Here is a 15,308-nt window from a genome sequence, read left to right as displayed (position 1 = left end):
CACATCATTCTTTCAGTAAATAAATATGTAATTAAAGGAGGAAAGTGATAAACTATAAAACTAGGAACTTTTGTTTTTAATGATTACAAACTAAATTACAAATAACGTTAATAGCAAGAACACTTGAAGAGGTGGGAGAAGAGAGACAAAATCATAAAAAGGAAAAATACTCTTTTTTAAACATTTGCATTACAAAATCCCAAGGTGCACGTGGCAACTCATCCACCCATTCCTACTTAAAAAACTACTATAACCTGAATGAAATATAAATATAATTGTTCATCCTTCTTTTAAAGAAAAAAATTTTCCCAATGCCCTCATTCAGTCCCAGCCCTAAAAACGTGTCAGCATTCTCAAAATGATGTCTAAACCCTAATTTCCACTCCTGTGGGGGTTGGCCTTCAGAGGAAGATGGGACCTAGGACATTAAGAACTAAGAATCTTAAAAGGAAGAGAAACATTCAGACAACTTTTCCTTGCCTCATAAGGCCATGGTAAAGCACAGTCCCTGTCCTAGAGCTTCTTAAACACCTCTTGCCCATAGGAGGGACAGATAGGGGGACTAGGGGCAATCATTTCTACTGTAGTCCCATCAGGGCTACAGAGACTGGAAGTCTTGAGTCTCCTAGACTGTTAGGTGAGATGAAACACTAAAACTAGGGTATAAACTGGTTGGTCTATTTTATAACCTAATTCTTTAAAACAGGGCTCTCCCTATGTTTTTGTTTTGCTTGGTTTTCAAAAGTTCCAACTTAGGTCCTCTGCTATCAGTTGGTCTTACACAGTGGCCACAGAAGGCTTGGTGTGTCTGTCATCTTAAACACAGGAAATAATAATTTCAGGGCTTTCAGAGATTGGGATGGCAAACCCTATGTGGGGGGTGGGGGGAAAGAGTCAGTCTTTTTTTTTTTTTTTTTTTTTTTTTTAATACCAGCCCTCCTCAGCAATGACTAAGAGGAGGGGGAGAGGGTGATGGAGGGACTTAAGTGCATCTAATACTGAAGCTTCCTTTCATTTTCACCTGTTTCTCCCCTCTACCCCTTATATCCCAAGTTGGCTGGCTAAGAGGGGGAGGTGGGTGTGAAGGCAGCCAGACCAGAACAGAGGGCAAATAGCCCAGGGCCAAGCCAAATGAGGGCCCTCTGGAGGAGAGGGTGAGACTTGGGGTAGGGGCTGGGGGAAAGACATCAGAGTCGAAGGTGGGGTACTGGCTTGGTCACATCCTGGAAGAAAGGGTGAGCCAGAGCTGCCTTTGCCGAAATCCGCTTGTTGGGGTCGTAGTGCAGCATTTGCTGGAGGGAGAGATGTATGCTGACTTCAGTGATGTGACAGTGGACTACATGGGCAGCAGGTGTTCCAAGAAATCAGGAAACCAGAATTCCTTTAACCCCAATTCCCTCCTCCCTATATTTGAATAGGTGTGCCAATAGGGAGAGAGAAAAGCAGGGGCTAGGGAAATGCCAAGACCCAGAGTCCAGGGTCTCATCTTCCTTCATCCTGGAAAAAAACCTGCCCTAGGGGAGTAAATGAGAGGAAATGGGTGCCCATCCCCAACTCTCACCGATAGCAAGCTCCGTCCATCTTCATCCAAGGGAGGAACAACTTTGCTAAAATCCTGCCGGGCCCACTTGGGGAAACTTGGCTTATAATCAGGCATAGAAGTAACTCCTGGCCAAACCACTTCATCTGGGGTCCCCAGAGTCCGAAAGATCCGGAAAAGTTGGTCAATTTCAGAATCTCCAGGGAATAAGGCCCGGCGGGTCACCTGAAAATGGGGAAAGAGAAAAGGCCAAGACCCGCACTGATGTCAGTCAAAGCTGCTCCCTGTGCAAAGGAGGTTCCCACAGGCAGTGGAAGGTCAGCTGGGCCCCATGACTCCCTCCCCAGGGCCTTTCATGGGGTCAGTCACACAGAGCTTGAGACAATGAAGTCCCTTCATCTCTCTCCTTGCCCCCTCCTTCCTTCCCCCAACCATGCCTTTGCAGATCCCCAAGGCTGGGTGGGGCTGGGAGGGGGTGAATGTCTGGGGTGCCACTGACATGTAGCAAAGGGATCCCAAGCCACTCACGGGGTGTGGGGTAGACACTGCGGTCATCCCCCCTCCTTGTGATGCAGCCACTTCTAGATAGGAGCACAGCGGGCAGAGACTGTGTCTTCCATTTCTTCTGTGTTCCCCACAGCACCTAGCATGGTGCTGGGTACACACTAGGTGCTTAACAAATATTTTTTGATGAATTGAGAGAGGAATATGGGCAATTGTAAGGTAATGTACTGGGGGATAAATGCACATTTTACATACAGGCTAATGGTCTCTAAGCCCCCAGTTACAACCCAAATAAAGGACCATAAAACAAATTGCTGATTTGATTTGAAAATGCAGCCCTCTCCACTGTTATATTAAAGGGGACAAAAGCTCCTATAAAAGGCTGGGGCTCGGGGATTCTTCAGTCTGAAGAGCCAGAAGTTGAGAGGCACATGATTTAAGTTTGTAGTTTAAATAAACAGTATAGATAAGGTGAATACAGTTGGTTTCGCTGTACTCCTGGAACCCTACAATAAGGTCTACAGGCCAAATGAAGGAGGCACCGAATGGTAGGTACTCATTCTCCCAAATAAATGCAAACTAAAGCTAAAACAGCTACAGATTTAGCTCAGTTTGTCAATAAGAGATGTGTATTAAGTGCTAAGGCCGTCTGAGGCTGTACCAACATTGTGGTTGACATCAAGGACAACAGTCCTGTCCTTTCCCCCCTACCCGCCTTGGTGCTACTCTGGAGAAAGAAGTCCTATGATAACAGAAGCGCCACTGGTCTAGGCAGAGAAATAATTCTGGTGTTCTTGAATATGGGGAAGAGTGAACTGGGTGGAACTTGGGCTTGCCTCCGTACCATCTCAGCAAAGATGCAGCCCAGGCTCCAGATATCTACAGCTGTGGAGTAGTACTTGCAGCCCAGAAGGATTTCAGGTGCTCGGTACCACAGGGTCACGACCTGGGGACAAGAGCAGGAAGAGGAGGGGTGGTGCACAGGGCATGGTGATTCCCACATCTCAGCTCCTCAGTGTTACTCTGCTAACTCTCTTTCCCTTCTTCCTTCCCATATTTCTGACTTTCCCTCATTAAATGATTACATAAAACTTCTTAGACCAGAGTTAGCCTCGCCCATGACTCTGAGGACCATATTTTCTGAACCCACAATTTGCAACCCTCCGGGAAAACTTGAAACAAGCGGTCCTAATTTTTAACAGTGTGCCATCCAGCTTTCCTGGCTTGGTACCTATCAAAGCCCAGTTAGCCCCACAGTATGAACTCAGTGCATACTCTAAAACTTCTTGGGGTGCCAGAGATACTTTCCATCTAGTGGAGAGAGAAACTGCTGGCCAGGTAGGTTTAGTAATTTTGTGAATGTCCTTGTTAACACCTTCCAGAAGTTCAGAGAAGAAATGCAGAGAGGGTCTCACCTCATGGGTGTAAGTACGAACAGGGACTCCAAATGCTCTGGCTAGTCCAAAGTCTGCTAGCTTGATGGCACCCTCTGCATTGATAAGCAGATTCTGAGGTTTGAGGTCTCGGTGCAGAACCCGATGAGAATGGCAGAAGGCTAGGCCTTGGAGCAGCTGGAACAGATAGCTCTGACAAAGAAGAGAGAGAGGACTTTGTTTCTCTACCACAGTGAGCTATTAGGGTCTACTCTGCCTGCAAAGCTTGACTACAGCCTTTTACTGTATTGGATTATAATGACATGTTTATAAACTGTATCTCCCCATGGAGGAGAGGCCCTTCCAGTGAAGACAAGGACCAGGTCTTATTTAGTTTTGCATCTCTTTTCCATATCCTGTGCCTAGCACATTGAATGTGCTCAATGTGCATTGAATAAACGCTTGTTGATAGAGTGAAAGTAGCTCAGGGAGTAAAGAACCCAGAGCTAGAACAGACAGCAGTGATTCACTGACTATTTCTCCTACCAAACAAGTGGAAGGGCTTCTTGGAGGAATCTACCAAGTGCCCTCAAGTCCCATTTATCTGAGTTTCATCTGACTTTCCACCTGTGCTACAAAATTGACTCACCAGAGTTTCAACTTCTTTGATTCTCCTGACCAGCCCAGGGGTTAATAAGCATAATGAGCAGTGAAAGAGCCACAAAAGAAAGGGGTGTGTGTGTGTGTGTGTGTGTGTGTGTGTAGGGGGATGAGGGCTGGGAAGGAAGCCAAGATTAAAAATCATCACTCTGTCTGAATTGCCCCCTTTCAGTACCCACAAAACTTGCCCATGTTGGGGAGGAGTTGATGAGAAGGATTACCTTGATGAGGGGAAGAGGAATGCCAGTCAAAGCAGAGGCATCCATAAATTTCTTCAGATCCTGATGCAGAAACTCAAAAACCAGGTAGAGTTTGTTTTCCGTGTGGATGACATCCAGCAGCCTAGGTAAGGGAGGTCCAGAAATGGAGGTGAGTTAGAGTAATACCCAGGCTACAAAGACAGAACACATCCTCCTTCACTGTCAGAGCGCTTTCTAGGTGTATACTTACTTGACAATATTAGGGTGGTTAAGCTCCTTAAGCAGAGAGATCTCTCGTATAGCAGTACTGGGTACACCCTCTGTCTCACTTGGAGAGGTTGAGAAAGCAGAGATAGGAATGTGGTTACAAATACTCCTTTCCCCCCGGCCCAGTCATTCTTTTCCTCCCAATGACAGACCACCCCAGCATCCCCTAGGAAAGTGAGAAAAGAGAAAGGGTGCTGTAGGAGTTAATTCATGGGTGGACAGGGAGTGGTTTTTGGATACGTTAAGGTCATTATTTCTTCTTTTCCTAGGGTAGGTAGGTAAAGCCTTCTGGTGGAGGTGAAGAAGAGAGAAGGTAACAGGGAAAAAATAGGATTAGCAGCACCCAGCCTCCCTAGAGGGGCCAGTGAGGTTCAACTGCCATTCTTTTGAAAGAGGTAGAGAATTCTAAGATGAGGGTGGGGCTGGGGCAGTGAGGAGGGCTCTTCATTCAGAAAGGTGTTCTTCACCGGTTCCCACAAAACCCAACTCTACGGAGAGTCCTGGACCCCATCTCTGAGGCCTCCTTCCTCTTTCTGAGTCTTTCTGACTGCACATTTGGGGGCATCACTCGGCTTTGGGGAGGAAGTTTCCCGTAGATTCTACAGTGCCCAGTACTCTCCACAGGGAAACCCTTCACTGTCCTCCAACCCACCTCTCCACTTCAAAAGAAGTCCCTCCCTGCTACCTTCCGGTCCTTGGACGGCTACCCGCCTCTTGGGGTGGGGGCGGGGGGCACTCAAGGAGCTCCCGAGTTAGAGGAGTCCCGGGTACAGAGGCCACTCACGTGTCCAGGCGGATTTTTTTAAGCGCCACCACTTCTCCCGTCACCTTGTTTTTGGCTTTGTACACAACTCCGTACGTGCCCTCTCCGATCTTTTCCACTTTTTGGAAGTTCTCCATGAAGCGCTAGCGAGTCGGGTCAGCCCGGCCCTGGAGCTGGGGCCTGGGAACCCTGCAAAAGGCGGGCCCCGGCTCTCGGGGAGTGGAGGAGGGGGAAACCGGCCCAGCTCTGCAGCCCCAGGTCGGGATGGAACGGAGTGTATCTCTCGCTCTTGTCAATTTGTCCAACTTGAAACAATGTTGCCGCCTCCCCTCCAGTTCCCTACCGCCACCAGAGGCCCCGCCCCTCCTTCCCGCGTTTCCCTAGCTCCGCCCCTAACCCTTCCTATTGGTTAACGTCAGAGCGGGGGGTGAGCCCAGCGCCCTAGCCGCCGCAAATGACTCCACTTCACGCAAGTTTAGTTCTGAGGCTACTTAATACAAGTTTCTGTCTCGGTGGGGAAGCTAAATGTCTTTTTCCAAGTACCTGGTTTGAAGTCGAGTTTCTCACCTGTTTCTGAATCTGTAGGGATTTCCTGATCTTTAATTTGCCGTTTCACCAACCCTAGGAAAATGTGTCTCGTCCTAAGATTAAATTCCACCTGGCCCAGAAAATCTGTTTTAATAGCAGGAAGCTAGGAATCTCGTTGTATGGGTTTTCTGGGCCTCAAAGATGTTCGTCCCGCGTCTTTATCCACCTTATTCTGTCTCTGTGGTTTGGGATGCAGGGCCTCTGTTTCTGAGAGGTTTCCTGGCTTGACCCAAAACTAGATTGATTCACCAGCCTATGATGAATTTTATGTGTCGGGTACATGTTACGTAGTTGACCTTCCACCAATTATTTCCGATTTTCCAGTCAATAAGGGTGTGACCTAGTGAAACCAAAAACTGACATTGAGTAGCGGATGTCCAGTGACCAGGATCCCTTGTCAGTTCTGCCTTTCTTTGGTCCTCCTGCCCCTCCCAAGCTTCTCCAGGAGGGAGAGGGGGAAGGGCTATGCAAATGAGCACCCCTCTCCTATATAGGGGCTTGTCCCAGCCCCCCAGCGTCTTTCGTTGCTGGAAGAAAGAACAAGATGAGTCTGGTGCTGAGGAAATGCCTTCTCTTTATGGCTGTGATGAGTTCTCTTCTGGCTGTGGGGGCCACAGAAGGTGAGTGTGTGGTGTGTGGACATGAACAAGTGTGAATTTGTAGTTGCACACCTGCTCTGGTTTTTCCCCTCCTCATGGGAGATACCAGCAATATTTCAGGCTTCTCATACCCATTTGATTTAGCGATGGCATGGGCATCTGAGCTCCCTCACTATGCGGAGATTTGGGACTGAGCTTGAAAATAATCCCATCTGCTTGGAAGGGCAAAAGGTTAGTGGGTCATTGTGGCCCTAATTCTGAGGCTCCCTGGACAATGAGCTGGAGCAGGGGCTTCAAAAGGGAATACATGGAAGACTTAGGGAATGACTCAGGCACTTGGGATAGGGTATTATAAGTGAGGACTAAAAGAATATGGCATTGGATAGAAAAGGTAAGGAGGTACCACCTCCCCTCTTTGGGATGGGGATGGGTGAACACAGCTCATGCTTTTGTTCTAGGGCTGGAAGAGACAGGCAGAGGGGTCTCAGCTGAGCATCACATGAAAAGGCTCTGGGGGATTGGGGCCTCGTGACAGGAGCAAGGGGTGGGGGTGGGGGTGGTGAGAGGGTCTGGAATGTCCCGTGCTGCTCTGAGGAGGGAGGGTTGGGAGTGAAGAAAGAATGGGATATCTTATGATTCTCTTACTCTAGTGGTGGGATGCTCAATGAGATGATTCTAGACGTCCCCCCCCCGCCCCCCGCAGACTCAGCTAGGTTTCCAGTACACATTAGAAATGCAGTGAAGGTAGTTTCTCCTGTGCTAAAATATAGATATCATATCCCACTATCCCCTCTGTCTCTCTAGATCCCTGGTCTCTAGACTTCTGGGAAGTTCTCCTTGATCTGACTTCCCTCTTTTATGCTGCAGTTTCAAGTCTTTTTCTTTACTATTTCCTTAATGTATTCTGGAAATATTCTGTTCATACCTGTCTACCTGAGCCTCTTAAAAGATTGTGCTTACTTTTTGGATTCTGGTTTTTTCAATCATAAGATATTTTTAGATATTCATGAAATTTTATATGAATTGGGTTCTATAATTTTGTCCATTGTGAAAAGACATTGTGCTTATTCAAGAAAATGTTCATATTTTTTACAGATATGTACTGAAATTGTAGAGTTAAAAGAACAAGATGTCTGCAGTTTGCTTCTAAATACTTTAGCCAACAAATAAACAAACAAAAACAGCAAAGGACAGATAAAGCAAATGTGGCAAGATGTTGACAGTTGTTGTACCTGGGTGAGGCATATATAGATCCTTTTTTTTTTTAAAAGATTTTATTTATTTATTTATTTGACAGAGATCACAAGGAGGCAGAGAGGCAGGCAGAGAGAGAGAGAGGAGGATAGAGAGCCCGATGCAGGGCTCGATCCCAGGACCCTGAGATCATGACCTAAGCCAAAGGCAGAGGCTTAACCCACTGAGCCACCCAGGCGCCCCTAGATCCTTTTTTCATATTATATGAGGGAGCTCAGATGCCCATGCCATCGCTAAATCAAATGGGTAGGAGAAGCCTGAAATATGATCATATCAGATCATATCCTTTTTTCTCAACCCTCTTTCTTGGTCAGTTATAATTGTCTGCTTGGTCCCCACTCCCAAATTTTGCCTGCCTCTGATCCATCCTCTACACTGCTTGCCATGGCGGTCCTTCTAAAACACAGATCTGGTCATATTCAAAAAGCTTCTGAAGGGTAAATTTTATGTTATAGGAATTATATCTCAATGAAACAAACACAATCTCCTGCTGTGGCCTACCCTACAGAATGAAGGCCAAATTCCTTTGCTTGGCACTCAGGGCCTTTACTTGTCTTCTTGGCCTCATCTCTTACAGTGTGTATCAACCACACGGGAAGTTTCTATCATGCCTCCATGCATCCTCTTGTGTTGGTCCTTCTGCCCAGAGTGTTCTATCCCACAGGCAAACTCCTCACTCCAGTGGTCTTTCCCAATCTGCCAGAGTGGAACCAATCCCTTTAGTCTGTTGTTTTGTTGCACTTTGTGCATGTCTGTTATGGCTCATATTAAGCAGTGCCTTGAATTATTAGAATTGTATGGACATGTCTTGAATTCCTCCAGGGCCGTATCTTATTCATTTCTTAAGTCCTTTGTACCTAGCACATGGTGGCTATTCAGTAATTTAAAATCCCCTGACAAGGGCGCCAGGGTGGCTCAGTGGGTTAAAGCCTGTCTTCAGCTCGGGTCATGATTCCAGGGCCCTGGGTTCGAGCCCCACATCAGGCTCTCTGCTCAGCAGGAGCCAGCCTGCCTCCTTTTCTCTCTCTCTCTGCCTGCCTCTCTGCCTACTTGTGATCTGTATTTGTCAAATAAATAAATAAAATCTTTTAAAAAGTAAATAAAATAAAATAAAATAAAATAAAATAAAATCCCCTGACAAGGGACTGAGGGGTGAACCTAGGGCTTTCATGGTACCTTCTTTACAGGACCCAGAGACCAGGACTGGCTTGGTGTCCAAAGGCAGCTTACAACTAAAGCCTGGAACAGGCAGCTGTATCCAGAGTGGGCAGAAATACAGAGGACTGACTGCTGGAGAGGTGAGAAATTGGCAATTTCCAGGGAGGGCATGGGATGTCGAGAGAAGCAAGATATGGGTTGAATGGAGCTTGGGGAAGATGGGAAGGGGAAAGCTATAAGGGGAGGAAAAACCAAGGAGTCCCAGCTAATGCAGCTAGTCCTTCCCAGGTGGCCAGGTGTCATTGAAGGTCAGTAATGACGGGCCTACACTGGTTGGGGCAAATGCCTCCTTCTCTATTGCCCTGCACTTCCCTGAAAGCCAAAAGGTGCTGCCAGATGGGCAAGTCGTCTGGGCCAACAACACCATCATCAATGGTGAGTACCTCTCTACTCCAGGCCCTTATTCCAAGGGCTCAGATTGGTTGGCGTCCCCCGTGAGCTCAAGGAATGTCCCCCTTCCACTCTACTTTTTTTTAGCAAATTATATATTCTATAATATTCGTTGTAGAAAAAAATTTTAAAAACACAGATAAAGCAAAAAAAATCTATATAGTATGCAAAATTGGGGACAAAAGGCCCAGTGGACCTAGAGTTTAGACAGACATAGATTTAAATTTATAAATAACACGTTACCCTGGGCAAGTTACTTAACTGTTCTGTGCTTCCATTGCCTTCTCTGTATGAGGGGGATACAAGGATACCCACCTTGAACGTTTGTTGTAAGGATTAAAATGTGATAATATATAAAGAATTGAGCATAATACCTGCCCTAGGCTAAGGTGAGGCCCAGTAAGTGTTAGCTGATGCTCTTATTGTTTTTATCCCACTAGCTAGGGCAAACCACTGTAAACATGTTGATATATGATATTCCAGTCTCTTTCCTCTGTCTGTCATTGAGTACACATGGATCTTTAATTCCAGTTTCCATTCTTTCTGCTACCACCCCAAATGGGTGATAGCAAAGGGAACATACTATGTAGCTAAGGAGTATTCCCACAGCCCCCCTCTGGGAGCCCTGGTAGGGGTTTTGATGTATAGAAAGGAATGCCAGGTTTCAAGGATGACTCCGTGTCTACCCTTCAGGGAGCCAGGTGTGGAGAGGACAGCCAGTGTATCCCCAGGTACCTAACGATGCCTGCATCTTCCCTGATGGGAAGGCCTGCCCACCTGGCCGTTGGTCTCAGACAAGAAGCTTTGTTTATGTCTGGAAGACCTGGGGTGAGTCATCCATACTTGGATTCACCTCTTCCTACCTGATCCTGTTTCATTTTGCTCTGTGAGTTTCCCTAATCTTCATTGCCCCCATGGCTCTTTCCTCTTCTATAGCACCTAGCCCCCTCCAACTCTCTACATTATAATTGTTTCTGGGGGCCCTTCCCCAATTATTGTCCTATCCCATGGAGCCCCTTACCAGGATTCCTTTCCTGACCCTCATAGGACAACCTTCCAAATACTATCAGAAATAACCATACTTAGTAGATTACTTGACCTTCCTTCTCTGATGTCCTGTCTCTAATCCTTCCCCTCCGTTGCCTTTGATCAGTACCTCCCCAACTCCTGCTTTTCTTTTCAAAAACCTCAGGCCAATACTGGCAAGTTCTGGGGGGCCCAGTGTCAGGACTGAGCATTGTGACAGGCAAGGCAATGCTGGGCACACATACCATGGAAGTGACTGTCTACCACCGCAGGGAGTCCCAGAGCTACGTGCCCCTTGCTCACTCCTGCTCAGCCTTCACCATTACAGGTAAGGATTCAGGAAGGGGCAGAGCCCGTTGCAAGGAGGTAAAAGATGGGGAGGCCTGGCCTGACTGGAAAGGAGAGAAGGGAAAGGGGAAAATGGAATGGGGAAAAGAGAAATGGTGTGTAACCTTAAAAGGGCAGAGCCAGGAAGACGTGGGCGGAAGAATGTGGGGCTTGGAGCCAGTGAAGGTCCAGTCAGCTTGAGTTGGAGAGTGTGACTGTGAAAGAAGCTGGGGCCCACGTCTAGTTCTCACCTTTTCTGGCTCCAATCCCAGACCAGGTGCCTTTCTCCGTGAGTGTGTCCCAGCTGCAGGCCTTGGATGGAGGGAACAAGCACTTCCTGAGAAATCATCCTTTGACCTTTGCCCTCCAGCTCCATGACCCCAGTGGTTATTTGTCCGGGGCTGACCTCTCCTACACTTGGGACTTTGGAGACCATACTGGGACCCTGATCTCTCGGGCCCTCGTGGTCACTCACACTTACCTAGAGTCCGGCCCAATCACTGCCCAGGTAGTGCTGCAGGCTGCCATTCCTCTCACATCCTGTGGCTCCTCCCCAGTTCCAGTCACCACAGATGGGCACGTGCCAACTTCAGAGGCCCCTGGCACCACAGCTGAGCACGTGCCTACTGCAGAAGTCAGAAGTACTACACGTAGTCAGGTGCCAACTGCGGAGCCTTCCAGAACCACAGCTGTGCAGATGCCGACCATGGAGGTCACTACACTCGTACAGGTGTTAAGCACAGAGGGCACAGGTACTACAGCTCAGCAGGTTCCAAGCTCAGAGGTTACAGGCACCACACTTGCAGAGACTGTAGGTACAACCCGTGAAGGGTCAACCGCAGAGCCCTCTGGAACCACAGCTGCACAGGTAACAACGAAAGAGTCGGTGGAGCCCACAGCTGGAGAGGTGCCCACACCTGAGCCTGAGGGTCCAGACGCCAACCCTTTCGTGTCTATGGAAGGTATAACAGGTAAGAGGGCCAGTGTGAACGAGGTTCATTGGGGTGGGGCATTTGTCACTACTCTGAAGAACTCAAAGACTTACCTAGGCCACAGATGATACCCAATCCTTTGCTCATCAATGGAATCCCATCAGAGCTCCCACTAGTTTTAGGCCCTCAAGTCCCTCTTAGTAATATGGAATAGATATGGAAACCAGGAAACCAGGGTCTGCCCTGGGCCATGGAGCGAGTGCTTGCTGCTTCTCTGTCCCTGAGGAGAGTTATTCCCTGAGGAGAAGGCCAGGGAAAACACCGCGGTCATTTACATAATAATCGGATCTCACTTTTCTGTGCAAGTATAAATGCATAATATTCTGTCTCAGATTCTGGCACCATTTCCCACCCCTGGATTCTATCTTAAAGCAGGTCAACCTGAAATTGTGGTAGGAACGCTGAAAAGGTAGGCGTGACAGGGTGGCACTTGTGTCATGTCTAGACAAGGACCCAGCACAATGTGGGGGGAGAGAAACATTTGGGATTTCTTTCTTTCTTTTTTTTTTTTTAAGATTTTATTTATTTATTTGATAGAGAGAAATCACAAGTATATGGAGAGGCAGGCAGAGAGAGAGAGAGAGAGAGAGAGAGAGGGAAGCAGGCTCCCTGCTGAGCAGAGAGCCCGATTCGGGACTCCATCTCAGGACCCTGTGATCATGACCTGAGCCGAAGGCAGTGGCTTAACCCACTGAGCCACCCAGGCGCCCACATTTGGGATTTCTTAAAACTCCAACTCTACTCCTAACTGTGTGACTCTAGGGTGCCTATTCCTCCTTCTGGGCTCTAGTTTCCTTATCTGTAAAATGAGGTTTTCCAGGTTTTTTCTGATTCCAAGTCATGATCCACCAACTCTGGGTCTACCTAGAAAAATGCCTGTGTGGCCTCTACTTCCAGGTGAGTCATTTGTCTCTTCTTCAATCCTCTCCTGCCAGGTTCCCAGAGTACCCTGCTGGATGATGCAGCTACCTTAATCCTGGCAAAGCGACAGACCCCTCTGGATTGTGTTCTATATCGATACGGCTCCTTTTCTCTCACCCTGGACATTGTCCGTGAGTCTTGACTGCTTTGGGGGCTGGTGGAGGGAGGTGTGTACTGCCTAAGGCTGGCCAGTGGAAGCATACCTTGGAGGGAGTTACTAAGCGGGACAAGAACACTCAAATTCCAGCGTTTTTCTTTTGAAGGCAGGGATGGGATTGGGGAAGCAGGCCTAGGGTTTTCCTCTCTGTGGGCCTTTGGAGAGGCCTGGTAGAGGCATCCCAGACCTAAACTCTTGCAACTTTGCAGGAGGTATTGAGAGAGCTGAGATCCTACAGGCTGTGCCATCCAGCGAAGGGGATGCATTTGAGCTGACAGTTTCTTGCCAAGGAGGGTGAGTGTCCCACTAGTTGTCCTGAGAAATCTTAGATTGACTGTTGCATTGCTCTCTGGTGTCTAGTGCTCCCTCCCAGTTGCCCTGACTTAAGCTGGACACCTCTTGCAGACTGCCCAAGGAAGCTTGCATGGACATCTCCTCACCAGGCTGCCGGCCCCCTGCCCAGCGGCTCTGTCAGCCTGTGCCACCCAGCCCTGCCTGCCAGCTGGTTTTACACCAAGTCCTAAAGGGTGGCTCAGGGACCTACTGCCTCAATGTGTCTTTGGCCGATGCCAACAGTCTGGCAATGGTCAGCACCCAGCTTGTAATGCCTGGTAGGTACCTAGACAAGAGTTAGGATGAAGAGGGGGAATGGGCAGAGGCTATGTGGCAGGGAGCAAACACTAACCGAAGCCTGGGATTCTGTTCACAGGTCAAGAAGCAGGCCCTGGACAGGCTCCCCTGTTTGTGGGCATCTTGCTGGTGTTGATGGCTACGGTGCTTGTATCTCTGATATATAGGTGAGAGTCCCACTGTCTAGTTCATACCCCCTTATCCCTTATTACCACTACTCATTTTTCCTCAAGAGGAGAAGAAACCACCACTTCTTTTGAAGAAGCATGGTATCCAAGGAAAGAGCCCAAACTTGGAAGTTAAATGGACCTGGGCTGTAGTCTGGCTGGAGGGACCTTGGGAAAGCAGCTTAACATCTCTGAGCCTCTAATAAGTAGGAAAACTATTATCTGCCATAGGCGGCCATTGTAAGGATTAGAGATAATATGGGTAAAGCACCATATTATACTCCAGCTCTGAAGCAGGAGTATAATAAGTGATGATACTGATGACTATTGTTTTTTTTTAAATATTTTATTTATTTTATTTGACAGACAGAGATTACAAGTAGGCAGAGAGGCAGGCAGAGAAAGAGAGGAGGAAGCTCCTGCTGAGCAAAGAGCCCGATGCGGGGCTTGATCCCAGGACCCTGGGATCATGACCTGAGCCGAAGGCAGAGGCTTTAACCCACTGAGCCACCCAGGCGCCCCACTGATGACTATTGTTATTAATAATATCAAGAGTGGGGCACCTGGGTGGCTTAGTGGGTTAAGCCTCTGCCTTCGGCTCAGGTCATGATCCCAGGGTTCTGGGATCAAGCCCCGCATCGGGCTCTCTGCTCAGCAGGGAGCCTGCTTCTCCCTCTCCCTGCCTGACTCTCTGCCTACTTGTGATCTCTCTCTGTCAAATAAATAAATAAAATCTTAAAAAAAAAATAATATCAAGAGTGGAGTAAACTGAGGTGCCTGGGTGGCTCAGTGGGTTAGGCCTCTGCCTTCAGCTCAGGTCATGATCTCAGGGTCCTAGGATAGAGCCCTGCATCAGGCTCTCTGCTCAGCAGGGAGCCTGCTTCCCCCTCTCTCTGCCTGCCTCTCCGCCTACTTGTGATCTCTCTGTCAAATAAATAAAAATCTTAAAAAAAAAAAAAAAAAGAGGGGCGCCTGGGTGGCTCAGTGGGTTAAAGCCTCTGCCTTTGGCTCAGGTCATGATCCCGGGGTCCTGGGATCGAGCCCTGCATCAGGCTCTCTGCTCAGCAGGGAGCCTGCTTTCTCCCCTCTCTCTCTGCCTGCCTCTCTGCCTACTTGTGATCTCTGTCTGTCAAATAAATAAAAAAAAAAAAAAAAAAAGAGAGTGGAGGAAATTGGGTGACCTGAGTCCTCTGCCCATATGTGAGAAGGGCAGATCCTCAGGCCTAGAATGCCAAGGTCCTCAAAGCCAGGAAGCTTGTAGGGTAAGAGGGGAATGGATAGAGGTTACCATAAAAACAAGACAAGATGAAACTTGTTGGTGAGAATGGGAGGGAGCTAGGATCAAGGTCAAGTAAACCGGAGGCCTCTGTTTTGGAGAAGCATAGATAGGCTTCTTTTGTCCATTGCTAATCAGTTTCTGCCTTCTTCTCCCAATTTCAGGCGAAGACTTCTGAAGCAGGGCTCAGCTCTCCCCGTTCCCCAGCTGCCACATGGTAGCAGCCATTGGCTGCGGCTGCCCCGGCTCTTCCGCTCTTGCCCCATTGGCGAGAACAGGCCCCTCCTCAGTGGGCAGCAGCAGGTCTGAGTAGTCTCACGTGATGCTGTGATTTGCTGAGGGTGGACAGCCATACCTATCTTTTCTCCAGTCTTCCCTTGGAGACTACCATTACCTGGAATAAATACTCAGAACCTGACCTGGCTTCTGGGAGTATCTATGTCATTTGAGGAGGGG

The 15,308-nt window shown here is 48.2% G+C and overlaps 2 protein-coding genes across 3 annotated transcripts; one reads left to right on the top strand and one right to left on the bottom strand.

The window, feature by feature from the left end:
- Positions 1-61: 61 nt before the first annotated feature.
- CDK2 (cyclin dependent kinase 2) lies at positions 62-5,683 on the bottom strand. 2 transcript variants are annotated; one of them, XM_004773067.3, is made up of 8 exons: positions 5,329-5,683; positions 4,528-4,605; positions 4,299-4,419; positions 3,460-3,630; positions 2,889-2,990; positions 2,069-2,212; positions 1,562-1,765; positions 62-1,292 (listed from the first exon to the last, which is right to left on the bottom strand). In XM_004773067.3, the coding sequence occupies exons 1-8, from the start codon at positions 5,442-5,444 to the stop codon at positions 1,188-1,190; spliced, it is 1,041 nt and encodes a 346-aa protein (XP_004773124.1). In that variant the 5' UTR covers positions 5,445-5,683; the 3' UTR covers positions 62-1,187. The 2 variants fall into 2 exon arrangements, with proteins under 2 accessions (XP_004773124.1, XP_004773126.1); XM_004773069.3 differs by lacking the exon at positions 2,069-2,212 and having other exon boundaries at positions 5,329-5,682.
- A 281-nt stretch (positions 5,684-5,964) lies between these two features.
- On the top strand, positions 5,965-15,270 carry PMEL (premelanosome protein). The gene is made up of 11 exons (XM_004773055.3): positions 5,965-6,515; positions 8,936-9,046; positions 9,195-9,341; positions 10,050-10,184; positions 10,549-10,710; positions 10,982-11,680; positions 12,637-12,753; positions 12,989-13,073; positions 13,185-13,390; positions 13,489-13,576; positions 15,017-15,270. Exons 1-11 carry the CDS (start codon positions 6,440-6,442, stop codon positions 15,159-15,161), a joined length of 1,971 nt encoding a protein of 656 aa, XP_004773112.1. The 5' UTR covers positions 5,965-6,439; the 3' UTR covers positions 15,162-15,270.
- The last annotated feature ends 38 nt before the right edge of the window (positions 15,271-15,308 follow it).

This window comes from Mustela putorius, unplaced genomic scaffold, assembly GCF_011764305.1.
Source record: "Mustela putorius furo isolate JIRA1106 unplaced genomic scaffold, ASM1176430v1.1 tig00003988_pilon_pilon_pilon, whole genome shotgun sequence".
NCBI classification, from domain to species: Eukaryota; Metazoa; Chordata; class Mammalia; order Carnivora; family Mustelidae; genus Mustela; species Mustela putorius.
Note: the sequence above shows the minus strand (reverse complement) of the source record. Positions and strands in the feature narration are given on the sequence as shown.

Bases quoted from the DNA above. Each gene is read 5' to 3' on its own strand.
- CDK2 (XM_004773067.3), bottom strand. From the start codon at position 5,444: ATGGAGAACTTCCAAAAAGTGGAAAAGATCGGAGAGGGCACGTACGGA. The intron at 4,606-5,328 runs GTGAGTGGCCTC...AACCTCTCCAAG, and splicing joins AAAAAAATCCGCCTGGACAC to TGAGACAGAGGGTGTACCCA. The intron at 2,991-3,459 runs GTGAGACCCTCT...TCTTGTCCCCAG, and splicing joins TTCGTACTTACACCCATGAG to GTCGTGACCCTGTGGTACCG.
- PMEL (XM_004773055.3), top strand. From the start codon at position 6,440: ATGAGTCTGGTGCTGAGGAAATGCCTTCTCTTTATGGCTGTGATGAGT. The intron at 6,516-8,935 runs GTGAGTGTGTGG...CCTTCTTTACAG, and splicing joins GGCTGTGGGGGCCACAGAAG to GACCCAGAGACCAGGACTGG. The intron at 10,711-10,981 runs GTAAGGATTCAG...CTCCAATCCCAG, and splicing joins CTCAGCCTTCACCATTACAG to ACCAGGTGCCTTTCTCCGTG.